Here is a 15,157-nt window from a genome sequence, read left to right as displayed (position 1 = left end):
TGGCACGCATAGACTAATAATTGACGGCTGTACTCGCAACTAGTATCGGATTGTCGATGCCACAGTAAAGATCAAAGGACTGTACGCACGCGCTATGTTCGAGAGCGGAGATGTGCGTCCTTTTGTTGAATTACCTTGCTCTAGCTTTCAGCTCTCCACATACGTGAGTGTTTAATTATTAAGATGATCCCCAAGTCATTCACCAACCACTACAGGATGGCATGCAAAGATACTAGAAATACAAGATAGAGTTCTCGCGTTGTAAAAATGAGGCGGAAGTCGTGCCCAACGTAGGCGGCGCCCTTCTTTTAACCAATGCAAGTTTCCTATACTTCGTGCCCAACGTACAGGGCGCCCTTCTGTTGCTAAGTATATCCAGACGCAAAAGGCGCCCTTCCTTTTCCACTAATGGAGGAAAACTTTTTCACTAAGAGTGCGTAAGGGCATGCGATTCTGTGCTGTATTGTTGTTTTATTCTTTACTGATTCATGATTATGCTTTAATTGTTTTGCGTATTATTTGGATATAGTAACAATTTCTACCGCCACCAAGGAGGTTATGTATTCACCGATGTCACTGTCTGGGTGTCTATTCCAGTTTGTTTTTATATCTAGTATCTTTGTTGAGAATTGATAATAAAATACGCGACGACTTGGTAACGAAAGTTTGGAACAAGTTTTTTAGATCCAGCTGTAGGGGGCATCGCATTTTTCGTATTCCCACCATGCATTTCGGTGAAACACGGTGGAACACTTTTTTTGTGTGGAGAACTCTATCTTGTATTTCTAGTATCTTTGATGGCATGTTACCTCTTTCTCTCAATAGATTAGAAGATCGTTTGATCGTTCAATCTGGTTAATTTAGGTAGTTTAATGTAATTTAATTTAATGTACTACCTTATATTCATATTATTTTCTCATAATGATATTTTTAAAATGTTCACCTTTTAATAATAAGTACTTCAATGCTATAGGTAGGCTAGGCTAGGCCCTAGGTCTTGTCTAGGCCTAGGTAGCCTAGCCTAGCATAGGTAGCCTAAGCAAGATTTATTGCCATTGGGGGTGACTTGAGACCTAAAGATTTAACAGATGCATTGGTTTGATTGATTTCTGGGCCCTTTCTTAAATATTAGAAAGCCAAATTATAACCAGGGAGATGTAAAACGTGCTCATCTGTCCCTGTTATAACCAGAGTCGATTTTGCATCATGGGTGATTTTTTTTATTTATTTTCAACAATATTTTGAGAGGGTAGCTCAAACAGCAATGCTACAGAAATTTAAATTATGAAATTGCAAATCAACCTTCAAATTTAATTGTCGCTAATAAATATTTTGAAACAAAATTTTTCCTGTCTGTGGGCTAGTAAAATATTCTGTGGGCTAGTAAAATCTCTAGTAAACTAGCTCAGTGGGCTAGTTACCAAAAAAAGTTAGGGCAAGCCCTGATTATATGTCAAAATGTCATTATCAGCATTCTTGAATTTGTGAGAAAAATACAATTTATTAATTATCATGTGATGAAACATCTCAACAAAATAAGCTGACTGAATTAAAGTGTGTCATACAAGAGCATTGATCTTGAAAAGATTTAATTTTCTTCAGAATTGTATAGATGATAAATTATCATTTTTGTAAAGCTACTGTACAATGTAAACGGAGTACTTAATCAAAACGTGTCGATCCCTATTGGAGATTTTTTTTAACGACAACTAGGTGTTTTGTAGCTTGGTCATGGTGAGAGTTCATGTGCTCCTTTATCCTGTTCATGACTTTGTCTTTGTTTACACCTTAAAAAAAGACTCTGTGATCTGCCTGTCTTTTCATTTGGGTTGTTTTGCCAGTGGTAGCCTCCCAGTTTGGCATGAGATTGTGTTGTATGGCGTGGTCTGTGATAGCTGATTTTTGTAATATTGCTGAAGTGGTAGATCTGGCAGCCCTGGTCAATACTCCCACTGTGTTTATTGTGACATCTGTTTTGTGATCATTGATTCGTGTACTTCGTTTGCATTATAGCTTTACAAAAATGAAAATTTGTCATCTGTGTATTGATGGTAAAATTATCATTGATACAATTGTTATTGTGTGGTAAAATAATATTGGATTCAAGATTTATCTAGTTGACATAGGCCTAGTAACAACCCAGACTGAAATCAAATATAAAATAGGTCTGTTTACTCATTCATGTATTAAACTTGTGTTTTTTTATTCTATTCTATTTCTAAAAAATCTCAAACATACTTAGTATAATTATGCCTACTGTGTTTTTGCTGGTGTAATATGTGTTGAATAGTGTAGTTGATTAGCAAAATATACACAGCAATTTGTTTTGTTGTGTTTTTTTTTTACCCAGGACATAAAAATAATTAAATAAGATAAGAAACTTAGTTAAATACTTTTTTTTAATTTTACTAAAGAGTGTAGCTTACAGCATATAAAACACAACACAATACAATGAATACTGTAGTTGATTAGCAAAATATACAGAGCAATTTGTTTTGTTGTGTTTTTTTTTTTTTACCTAGGACATAAAAATAATTAAATAAAATAATAAACTTAGTTAAATACTTTTTTTCAATTTTACTAAAGAGTGTAGCTTACAACATATAAAACACAACACAATACAATATAACATAAGAATTTTTATAATTGATGGGGAATTAATTACCAAATAAAGTTAATACATCACAACTCAATTTGACTCCATATAGGAACAGTTCTCAGTGGGTATCAGTGCTCAACCTAAAATGCAATTTCCGTACAAAGGTTCATAATAATTATTCTAATTTTATGTTTGCTCCTATTAAAACTATCTAGATTATGCTCATTCAGAGACATGTCAACTCACATCCAACTTTTTATTCAGTCGCTCACTCATTCATTCATTCATTCATTCATTTCATTTATTTATTCAATATAATTATAATATTTATTACAGCCATATAAAAATACAGAAATAAAAAGATATTGTAAGTTCAATTACTTTTTTTTCTACATGAAAATAAAATTACCATCTGATGGAATATAATAATTAATTGATTGATGTATAAACATTAATAGTGTGATAGTTATTCTCATTCATTTGCTTTGAATCTGATTGAATATATTTGTCAAAAATATTTATTGATGTATTAAAAAACTGTAGAAGTATTGTTTTACATTATCTAATAATGGAGCCTGTTAATGAGCTTTTCAATGTGTCATTTTAATAATTGAATATTTTTACATTGTTTTGTCCGAGGTTGGCTACTGCTACTCTTCTTGGTCTGTTGGAGATTACAGTGATTCCTAGTGGACATTCTAATCCATCATTTTTATGATCTATTCGTGTTATGAATACACCATTTTTATCAAATAATTGTAATTTATGATTACTTGATACTATTATATTTTCATCCATATCCATGGTTACACCAAAAGGACTCAAAACTTTGCCATCTTCCCTACCAGAGCCTACAAGAGTTCTCATAAACTTACCATTAGCATCAAACATTTGTATTCTGTCATTAGTAAAGTCAGCAACAATCACATGACCTTCCTTAGTTAAAGTGACATCTCTTGGTTGCTTCATTTTACCTACTCCACTACTTTCTGAACCTATCTTACCCATTAGCCTGCCATCATCAACATTGAATTTATACACACAGTGAGCATACACATCTGCTACATACAAGGTTCTAGTTTCCTTGTTTAATGTCAAGCCCTCTAGTGATTTCAACATGTCTTTACCAAATGAACGAACTTCTTGGAATTTATCATCACACAATACTACACATTGTGCTATGGCATCACTATATATCATGTTACCATCACTCATTAGATGCATTCTATTGACCGTCACATTTTGTGGCACCTGTATCCTAGCAACAAATGAACCTGATTGGTTGAACTTCAATATATCTTTGCTAAAGCTTAATACTAATATGCATCCATCTCTATTTAACACTACATCTCTCACCCAATTGTCTTTACAATGTTCTTTATAATCTGATATAATACCAGTAGTATGAACAAGTCCTAGAGCTTCCACCTTGATATTCACTGGAGATCCTTTGATGTGCTCATCTCTAGAAGTTATCTTCATTTGCCAATCACCTTCCACATTGCATCTACCTGTTATTTTGTACTGTCCATTTTCATCATATTCTACGTCAGTTGGTGATTCTTCACCTGATAAGTTTATTAATGTTGCAGCTAGTTGGCATGCACCACTCTCAGCTGGACTTGATACTTTCACTACAAATAGTTGTCCTTTTGAAACGGTAATTTCTTTATCATCATCAGCAACCTCATACATATCAGCAGTTATGATTTTACCGATGCCTTGTGTATTCATCAACTCATCCAAGTGCGTACATGGAATGAAATTTGGTGTAATATATATTTTATGAAATAATTTATCAAAATCAGTTGCTAGGAACTTGTCTCTGACAGCGTTGATAGCTGTTTTATGGGATACAAATGTTTCTCGTTCTTCTGGTTTGTTCATCATTTTATTGATTGAGGCCATTAGATTATTCACTTGAGTTCTCTTTGAATCAATATCTTTAAATTTACTATCAAGGGCATCTTCTTTTTCTTTGTATAATTTTTTCATATTGAAAATTAATTCTTTGCTTTTCTCTTGAACTTTCTTAATAAGTTTATTTTCCTGGATTTCAATGGCTGTTGTACTTAAACTTAGTTGTGATTTAAATGATGATTTACTTTTAACTATGAATTCAACTTTTTCTGTTAATTTATTTTCAATTTCATATGCTAATTTGACAACTTCATTGGCATCTTTGTTAAACTCATCTACAGCAGTTGACATTGGAATCACTTTATGTTGTTTTTCGTAACAATCAAGGATGTGTTCACATCGTTTACATGCTGATTTATTGCAATTGGAGCAGTAAAATTTTAGTGGGGTGTTGCAGTGAACTTGGCAATTGGTTGGTTGGCCATTTTGTTCCTTCATGTCTAGTGTGTAAAGTGGATGATCCTTAGTTAAAGGTACTGCCTTGTGTTGTTTGACACATTGAGCTGCACATAGATACAGCTGACATGTTGAGCAATGGTATGCTGGTTGGTTGTCACAGAAAGAGCAGTTAGTTGGTTTTCGCTCCTCAGTTTTCGTGACATACTCTAGTAGTTGACTTATCATTGTATTTGAAGCCAGCTTTTTTAGGTCTTCTTTTGTTAAATCATGTTCTTGTTTACAAGTTGGACATTTCATCTTACCATGAGTTTCCACCCATTTCTGGATACACTGTAGGCAGTAGGTGTGCATGCATTTCAGTGTCTTTGGTTGGTGAAACCTGTTGAGGCAGATGGCACACTCAAGATCTTTTTTATCCATAAACTGCAATGCTTTGGACACAGACATCTGTAGAGGCAACATAGATACTTAATATATTTTAATTCTTTCATAGATAATAATGTTTTCTGAATTCAAGGACCAACAATCAGCGTTGCTGTATATATATTTTGTGTTGTTTTTAAAAGCTGTATTTATAGTAGGTGACCATTCCAGCTTATCCTAGGTCACCTCATATTCAGGAGCCTTCTTATGAATTAATTTAATGTGATAATTAATAGACATTACTATTAATTCAAATTATGAGGCCTTAGTTTTCCAATGAATTCAAATTTACAATATCATTTTTTATTTTTTATATTTTGTTGTAATATTGTTACAATGATTTTATGCAAATCTGAGTTGTTGATTGATTGAGCTAGCTTGACCCTAACATTAAACTTGAGTCTCTTTTTAATACACTACGGTACATCGGAAGAACATTTATTTCTTTTTTTATGTTATGATTACTTCAAGTTGCACAGTTGATTGAGAATCACAGTATATTTAGGTGATATTAGATATCAGTCATCTGATTGGCTGATTGGCTTATATCATTATGCCCAAATCTGGTGATTTAACATTTCCTGTTGCTAGGTGTTCTGGGTATTTAGAATGAAATTGGATCAATTTCTTACCTTGATTCAAATATTGATTGGTAGGTATGAAGGTGTACCTGCTATAGGTTGAGTGTTGTTGTTGCCTGATACTTTACTGAATACTTTACTTTGTTGGTTTCTGCTGCATGAAACAAACAAAAAATGAAATATGTATATACTGTAGCACCCTTCTACCAGAATTGTATGTAATAATCATGAAATAGAGCACCCTCTATTTTTAAAATTTTACTGACCAGAAGTGCTATAGTCATCAGGGCATCCAGTAGGTGCACAGGGGGCACGTGCCCCGTTTCCACTAAATTTTAAAATTTCAATGCATATTGAAATTAGCTGTACTCTTGATCTATTCTGAATGTATTTCTGGTTTTTTAAAATTTTTATTGAATTTGAAAGTTAGCATATTGTAGATAGAACACTTAACCCTCTAGATACCATCTTCGACTGTAGTCGAAATTGACCTCAAACCGAGAAATCCCATTTTCGACTGCAATCGAAATTTCGTGACTAAAAAATAGGTGTTTTTCAAATCGCTCTTCTGTTTTTATTTTAGCTCCAATACGCCAGAAATTTTGAACACGCATGCGTGAAGCTTTTGTCTTTCGAAATCTGTGAACTCACATGGGCTTATATAAAAATTTTTAGAAATATCAATTTGAAATCGTTATTAATTAAACAAATTTTTCGAAATGGTCGCCCAAGATGTGTACACAGCTAAGCAAGCGATTGACCTGATTTTTGATTCAGACAGCGATGAAGGTAAATATTTAGATGTGCGAGACTTAGACGTGCCTGTTAGCGATGATGACGATGGGGCTTCAAAGCAGTTCTGACGGCGGAGATGTTCTTGATGAAGATGAGCCTAGGCCTAGAAATGTGAGGGTAGTCGACGCTTTTGATTGGAAAGATCGCGCTTATAGTTATGGATGGTTGGGTAAATAAATTATATAACTGTATGGAATAGGAATGTTATACTTGTTTTTATTTTTTTTTTGGCTATAATTTTTTTTTTCGGTTTTTTCTGACGATTTATATGTAGCATTTTTTTGTCATTTCTATTATATTATATATATATTATATCATATTATATTATGAAGAAAAATTCCAAAAATATAAATTATACATCAAAACAAAGCTTATTCTATAAGCTTTCTTTGTTTTTAGAAACATTTTTCTGTATAATTTACAGAAAGTTCCCAAAAATCCACCAGAACGACGTATACTCAAAAAACGCAAAAAACCTTGTTACACTGCAAAAGAATCCGGTATTCAAGGGTTTGCACTATAAAAGAATCCGGTATCCAGAGGGTTAACTAAACCAAGCATCAATTTGGTTTAGAACTAATAAAAATACAATTATGATTTTACCTGTCATCAACTTATCCCTCTATTGCATAAACTACTTAACCATTAATATTTAGTGCATGTTTAGTGCAGTTAATAATCGCTAGATCGAGAACGCAAATTGATATGATTTAGTGCCTGGGAACTCATTCTTAGCCAGATAAATTATGCTTATATACTGTAATCCTAATACCTACCTACAGATGGGTCATAGCACATACATTCAGGTACATGCATACATTACATATAGACTAGTTTTATGGGTAAGGCCTGACATATAGTTTATATAGTGTCCTAAATCATTTTATGTGATTTTCTCTAGGGGCCATTAAGTCACAGAAAACTCGAACAAAGTTTAGTGACAGAATGAATTTCCCATATCTTATATTTAGAGGAATTGTCAGTTAACCATAGTGTAAGCCTTTGAGTTGTTCTACAATGAACTCTGAATCACACATCTTACACCTACAGTAGGCCTAGTGATGGGCCATAGACATAGTGTCAGTTTTTGCAGGCATTATGTGTCCTGACATCGGAGAGCACATTACAGTAAATTCCATTATTTTAGTATCAGTGATAAATAGAATGTATCAGTGCTGAACTTCAAATATAAAAAGAAAACTTAAAATACTTAAAAGGCAAACTCACCAGGAAGTAAATGACGTTCACTCACTTTGGCACACCTTTAATATTTGGAATTCCCTAATGTCATGTATTTTCCCTTTGAAATATAGTATGCGTATAGTACGACACAAGCACAAAAGATACAGCCTTACAACATATTGTGATCACAGTGTACTGATAGTGGATCAAGTACCACTCTTTATTAAACAATGGTATATATATAGGCGTTGTCAAGTCTCAATGAACACATTGAATACAGGTGCCAAGTATTTAACATTCACCCCTACTAAATTTAATGTACATCTAAACCACATTTTCTAATTTCAAAATATCAATATTCAATAAACACAATATCAATAACAATGAATCAATAAATTGTATAATAATCATGAATAAATATAATAATCAAAAATAATCATACACCACATGCATTCATGCTTAACCCTCAATATAGGCCTATCTTTTAGTAAGTGTCTTTAGTCGTTGTGATCTTCTCAATACAATTTCTGGTTTAACATCGGTGCCACTGGTCTGTTTACAATCATTATTTTTAACAGATTCATTATCAATTAATTTAGTTTTAACAAGTCGTCCAAAACCTCTGAATCTTCTATTATATACGATACCCTTGATCTAATTTGATCAGTATGACGTAACCATATTTGATCACCAACTTCAACTTGGTATCTAAGTGGTCCTTTCTTACCCACTATTACACCTGGTGCCCACTTAGTTTGGTTTTTGCCTACATCATGAAAATCCCTAATATATACAGAATCATTTGACTTCAAATGATCTTAATTTAGTTTTAGATTTTTGCATCTCAATATGTAGTTTATTCCTAACGAATTCATTTAAGTTTGGACGCAATACATCGAGTCGTGTTCTTAAAGAACGCTTCAAAAACAACATAGCAGGCGTTTCGTTAGTCAAACTATGTACAGAGTTTCTATATGCTAAAAGAAACCAATTCAACTGGGTTTGCATTGAACATTTTCACCAACAGATGCTTTTAAGAGCTTGTTTCATTATAAATTGACCATAGAAAGTGGGTGGATTTTGTCCACATTTATATTTGGAGGAGCTGCGGGCTTTAGTAGGCCTACAGTGTTTACATATGGTTTGTAATTCCCACATAATTTGATATCGCCATTCTTTTTATGAACTGTTACTATGGAGCTTCCCCATTCTGAATGCGTTACAGGGGTCATTATTCCTTCTTCAACTAGTCTATCAATCTCAACATTTACTTTCTCTTTCATTGAATAAGGAACCCGGTGACATTTACTTATTAACAGTTTAGCATTATCACTTAATTCAATATCAGCTTTAACATTCTTTAATAAGCCTAGTTTGCCATCAAATAAGACTCATGCTTCTTTAAGATCATACCAACATTTAAATCCACATCATTTACACTATCGATTCTATTAATGGTTCCAAACAATTCAGCACAATTATCCATTAGATGCCAAGTATTTAACACGTAATGGCTCGTAAAGTTTTGCTATGTAAGAATTTTTTATGTAGATTTGCTTATTTCTATATGTGTTTTTGTGACGGTTTTATAGCGCTTTTGACTTTTATTATAATATTGAATTTGAAAGCTTTGTTAAATATATCCATATCAGTCTCTGAGTCAGCTTGCTAGTCAAGTTATGTTAAATGAACTATTAAAATAAATAATATATTGATATGCAAATATTAATATTTTTAGCTATTAAATGCTTTTGTTGTTTTGTCAAAAGAATGCACCACTGTTCAGTTTGTTCAGTCTTGTGTTTCATTGTGACCTCCATGAGTACCCTTTGGTATAGTAAAATTTTAAATTTCAATTTAAAATAAGACAAATATGAATATTTTATTTGTTTTTATATAATTATAATGAGACCAAAATCATGAATAATAATTTAATAATAATAATAATTTATTCATATTATAAATTAATATTGAAATAAGCATTGATGGCTAATGTTGAAATTGTTTTTTTGTTTAATAGGTGCAGTTATCATTATGTTTCAAATTCATTTACGAGTACAAGACCTTCAAAGCTGAAAGATCATTCAAAATGTGGTTGCTGACAATGAACATTTAAATAGTATACCAGCTGGTACTGTGTAGTTTTGGGTAATGAAACTTTACCAGATTATTTCAGAAACATGAACACGTTGGTGTTTTTATAGTGTGAACACTGTTTAGAGAAGACATAGATTCAATACGTTATCCAGGCCCGTAGCCAGGTCATTTCAAGGGGGGGTTCTCTGGGCGTGAGGTCCAGAGGCCTGCCTAAGGGCCCCGGTAGGGTCGGGGGGCGAAGCCCCCGAAGCCAGAGCGGTTTTTGTGTTTAATGGGTCTATATAATGTTATAAAAGCAGTTATGTTTTGAAAAAGATCTATGTAATAAAAAGGTGGTAATATAATAAAATTAGAAAATATTTCGTGAGTGGATTTCCCTTACGATTAAAAATCGTAGCGGTATTGCATCGTCAGTGGATTTCCCGTACGACTAAACCTCGTAACGGTACTTGGTTTGGTTTACAGGAGTTCGTGCTTCGAACAGGTCATTCCAATCATAGAAGAAGCCTTTTCATGGAGAAACTGTACCTTTTTAGCAAAGGTTTGAAACTAACTCCGGCTATATAAAAATTGATTAGAATATTGAAAATGTTATTCGTGTTAATGAATAGATAAAGATTACTAGGCCTAATATGTCCATTTTATTGATCTAATCTACGTGTATTTACTTTCATAGTTTATACCTAAATATTTAAAATTGTTTATAAATTTATTTAAAATACTATATGAAATAATGTAATCATTAAATTTATGATAATAATTGATATTTAAATAAACTAAAAGATTGAAACATGTTAAATACAGACACAAAGTATACATAAACCTATTTCTAGATTACAGAAAATATGTAAATCTGTATTAAAATGATATAAATTTATATATATATATATATATATATATATATATATATATAGAAATATTATGCGTAAATATGTATTTAGTATAACAAATTAAATTTAAACGAAAATATGGAAGAAACAGAGGAAGAAAGAATTGAATAGGAAAAAGTTGAAAATGAACAATAATAATCATTTTTTCATTATTGATCACGTTTTTGTGAAAATAACCCATCTTAAAGGACTATCTGTTGTTTTCTTCTTTGCCACAGTGGACGAAAAAAGTCAGTTATTCTACGACGTTTCGTAATTCTTTATCACTAAAAATTAACACTCGTTTTGACGCACTCCGTTCTGTTGTGTGTGTGTCTGCTGTTGAAAACAACCTTCCTAATTTTGTGACTGGCTATGATGACTGAGATGGACCATGTTGACTTATTAATAATATTTTGTTTGTGATGGAGAAAAGGAGTCAATTTCCCAAAAATGCTCCATCAGCAAATAGGTTAGTGTGCGCTGTGGACAGTATGGCTATGTAATTTACTAACCACACAGTCCAGAATCAGGTGATAAAGTCGCACAACTTTAGCTGCATTTGGTGGATTAAGTCGCAAAACTTTAGCTTCGTTTAGTGGCGCCATTTACTTTAGGTAGATGGCGACCGGTTTCGTTACGGGTTGGTACATTTCTTACAAACATTCAGGCAAATTCCAGTCAAAGTTGAGACGGGAGCCGGGTTTTTACCGATGTTTGCCATCCTTATATGTGAGCCATCGTAAATTCATGGTTTGCCGGAGTTGTGTTCAATTTAAATCTCCGAACTTCTGAAGCTGAGATATTCTAATTCTATGAATGAAGGCTTGTATCGCAGTCTAGAATTTAAAAACGGGTGACCAAATAATGAATTAGGTGCTAAATGTTGATTTAATGCTGGGTAAGTTAAAAACAGACATTCCGTCCGAGTGGGATTCATTCAAAAATTTGAGGGGGTTCGCTAGAAAACAGGGGGGTTCGCTAGAAAAGGGGGGTTCGCCCGAACCATGAAAACCCCCCCTGGCTACGGGCCTGTTATCCTTTTTTTATCCTCAGAGCTATTGTTTTTTGTCGTGAAATAATTTCATATATAAAAAAAATCATCAAAATTTCAGTGCTTAAATATTAGTAAAGTTTAAAGTGATTGTTTTTTAAATTCTAGCTGTATATTATGTTGATAGACAAATTCTACACCGTTTGTGGTAAATATATGAATTGCAAGCCTTAAGAATATATTTTATGTAAAGAGACGAATTCTACACCGCTTTTGGTAGTGCTATAAATATATGAATTGCAAGCCTTAAGAAGATATTTTAAGTAAAGAGACGAATTCTACACCGCTTGTGGTAGTGCTATAAATATATGAATTGCAAGCCTTAAGAAATATATTTTATGTAAAGAGACGAATTCTACACCGCTTTTGGTAGTGCTATAAATATATGAATTGCAAGCCTTAAGAAGATATTTTAAGTAAAGAGACGAATTCTACACCGCTTGTGGTGGTGCTATAAATATATGAATTGCAAGCCTTAAGAAGATATTTTATGTAATGAGACGAATTCTACACCGCTTTTGGAAGTGCTATAAATATATGAATTGCAAGCCTTAAGAAGATATTTTATGTAAAGAGACGAATTCTACACCGCTTGTGGTAGTGCTAAATATATATGAATTGCAAACCTTAAGAAGATATCTAAAAGTACTTGTTGGCACTTCTGCTGTATCAGGGGTGTGGTGCCAGTGGGCGAGCCACCTTGGACCTGAGCCAGCTATCATGGAGTCACAGCACAAATTCTGTCAGCAATAAATACTTATAAATAATAATTTTCTAAGCCAGAGACCGCTGGCTCAGGAGTGCCATTTTTGGGCATCGGAGGTGACAAACCTAAAATTTTTAACTCAAGTTCCAACCATCGTGGTCTGAGGTGGATGCGGCCCTTCTTTGGGGAAACAATGGCTCGCAGTAAATGCTATCGCCGCCACTGATATGTATGTATGTATAGTACAAAGTATGCATAGTTTAATTAACAGTATAAACAGTATATATAATGATTTACTGTGTATTGTAATGTACAGTAGCATAGCATGGTTTTCAGTTGTCTAAATCGTTTCTTTAAAATATGTATTTTACACAGACACCTGAACAGCAATTGCGACAGATTAATGGCAATATTTTGTACAAACCTGCTGTTCATAATTTGAAAAAATAATTATGAGTCACAACATTGAAAAATCCATGCCCACACTGCGTCATTCCAGCAGTGGAAGAAAGTTTCATATAAGTTATTATTTTAAAAATGATCCCAGTGCAATTCTTTACTATGGTAAAGCAATAGTAAATAAATAAGATCGTATAACAAATCTATATTTTTATCATGCGTATATTTTACTGTATTTTTTGTCGTTATAGAGAGAAACGTTATACACAGTAATACTGTAATATGTTTTAAATTTTCTGTGAGACCGTTTAGTTTTTGGAGGGTCATACTCGACATATAGTTTTGAGGGGCGGATCCAGAGATGTCCAAAAGGGGACCGAAAGTGAAGCTGGTCCAGTGAACAGTAACCTAGGGGTCCGGGGGCATGCCCCGCGAAATTTTTGTTTTCTACACGCACGAAAACACCCTTTAGGCATTTTGGGTGATCATTTTTTTCTTTTTCTTTCTTTCGTTTTTTTTTTTTTTTTTTTTTTTTTCTTTTTGACTTTCCAAAAGGGGGGGGGGGGGGTGTCGGTCTTTATTAATTACGGTATGTTCGGAGTCATTCCGACCCAATAAAGTAGGTTGAATTTTTTGTAACTTCCCTAATTTTCGGTCCGATTTGGACCGTCTTCCCTGGTAAGTTTGTTAGTAATGGTGATATTCACCAAATTGAGCCAGTCTCCGAAACTTTGTTGGGTACTTTAATAACTCAGGAGTACGATGTCCCGAATCGAAGTTGACCTGGGCAAAGAGGACTTAGTCAAAATAGAAGGAAAAGTAAGAGAAACGAAAACTTGAGTTAGTAAGGCAAAGAAAGATATGACTTGAATATAAGAGTGAAAAAGGTGAAATAATATTACACCATATAGACAGAAAGTCGTATATAGTAAAGAAATTAAATGCTGTAACAAAACTTGGCACTTTATACTTTGTAATACAATTGCAGTGACGTCGCTACTGGACAATATCGCAAGCAACACATAAACCGGACACGCACCCAGACCAGTAGCCTTCTGCAAATAAAGGCATGAATATTTCTAGTGCACATATTTGTTTTTTGTTTTTTGTTGTTTTTTTTTGTTTTTTTTTATAAGAACACTGAGGCTGAAATTGCTTAAAAATTAAGAACAAAATAAGAACAAATTGATTTGAATTTGAAATCGGCCAAAAAATACGAACACAGCCTGGGCAAAATTTTACTGGTTCTTATTTAAAAAAAAAAAAAAAAAAAAAAAAAAAAAAGTATAACCTGTACTCGTGTCTTTGTCAGAGTGATTATATGTATGTATATCAGTTTCGCACTTCCCCGTGGCTAGCTGAAAGTTTCGAAGGAGTCCTTAACATTCAATGAATTAATATTCACCATACTAAAATAAAAAAAATACCAGGGAAGCAAACTTACGTAACAACATGAATGAAGAGGCACCTGTTAAAACAGGATTGATTGATTGAATAATTTAATTGTTCACACATCAATCGCGCTACGCCCGTAGAGTTTCCAGATTGGAGCAAGTAAAAAGTAAGTTAATATTTTTATTTGATCGAAATGGCTCCGAGTCCAAACATAAATAAAATCTTTAAATTGACGTTAATATGCCAAATTAGCGCGGCCGCATGGATTAGCTGCGAAAGCGATCGATTTCACAGCCTGCCAACGAACTTGCATTTTGTCCTTGGGTAAGTTGCTCTGGGAACAGGTTAACGGCAAAAAACCAAAACGGCAAAAAACCAAAACGGCAACACTTAGACCAAAACGGCAATAAGTCAAAACGGCAATAAACCAAAACGGCAACACTTTCAGAACATAAGGCCTACTGTATGGTAATTGGCAAAATGGCGAAATAAAATACTACTTGGTTACTAGGCCTAGGCCTAGAGAGTCTAAGCCGAGGGCGTAGACTAATCATTTAATAGTTATTGTTATAAAAATGTATACTGTAGGCCTACATAAATGATTGCGGTTATCAAATCGCCTAAAATTGCGGAGAAATAAAATACAATTAAAAAAAAACGAAGAAAAAAGTATGCACTATGTACGACGTTGTCTTATAATTGTCAATAGAAAATGATCCATTATAAGTAATACACAGC

The 15,157-nt window shown here is 33.4% G+C and overlaps 2 protein-coding genes across 2 annotated transcripts in view; one reads left to right on the top strand and one right to left on the bottom strand.

Annotated features, from left to right (window-relative positions):
• Positions 1–10,210, top strand: part of LOC117101612 — an 11,672-nt gene extending 1,462 nt beyond the window's left edge. The window contains exon 3 of the mRNA XM_033241614.1: positions 9,920–10,210. Coding sequence (XP_033097505.1) covers positions 9,920–10,015 — 96 coding nt within the window. The 3' untranslated portion in view covers positions 10,016–10,210. The remainder of the gene's footprint in view (positions 1–9,919) is intronic.
• LOC117101611 (E3 ubiquitin-protein ligase TRIM71-like) lies at positions 3,045–6,060 on the bottom strand. The gene is made up of 2 exons (XM_033241613.1): positions 5,974–6,060; positions 3,045–5,365 (listed from the first exon to the last, which is right to left on the bottom strand). Exon 2 carries the CDS (start codon positions 5,363–5,365, stop codon positions 3,203–3,205), a length of 2,163 nt encoding a protein of 720 aa, XP_033097504.1. The 5' UTR covers positions 5,974–6,060; the 3' UTR covers positions 3,045–3,202.
• Positions 10,211–15,157: the final 4,947 nt, after the last annotated feature.

The sequence above is a fragment of the Anneissia japonica genome, unplaced genomic scaffold, assembly GCF_011630105.1.
Source record: "Anneissia japonica isolate Jap-2015-1 unplaced genomic scaffold, ASM1163010v1 scaffold17412_len611537_cov169, whole genome shotgun sequence".
In the NCBI taxonomy this organism is placed as follows: Eukaryota; Metazoa; Echinodermata; class Crinoidea; order Comatulida; family Comatulidae; genus Anneissia; species Anneissia japonica.
The sequence above is the reverse complement of the archived record's forward strand: the minus strand, read 5'-3'. Positions and strand labels throughout refer to the sequence as shown.

Coding starts and splice junctions, on each gene's coding strand:
- LOC117101611 (XM_033241613.1), bottom strand. CDS start 5,365: ATGTCTGTGTCCAAAGCATTGCAGTTTATGGATAAAAAAGATCTTGAG.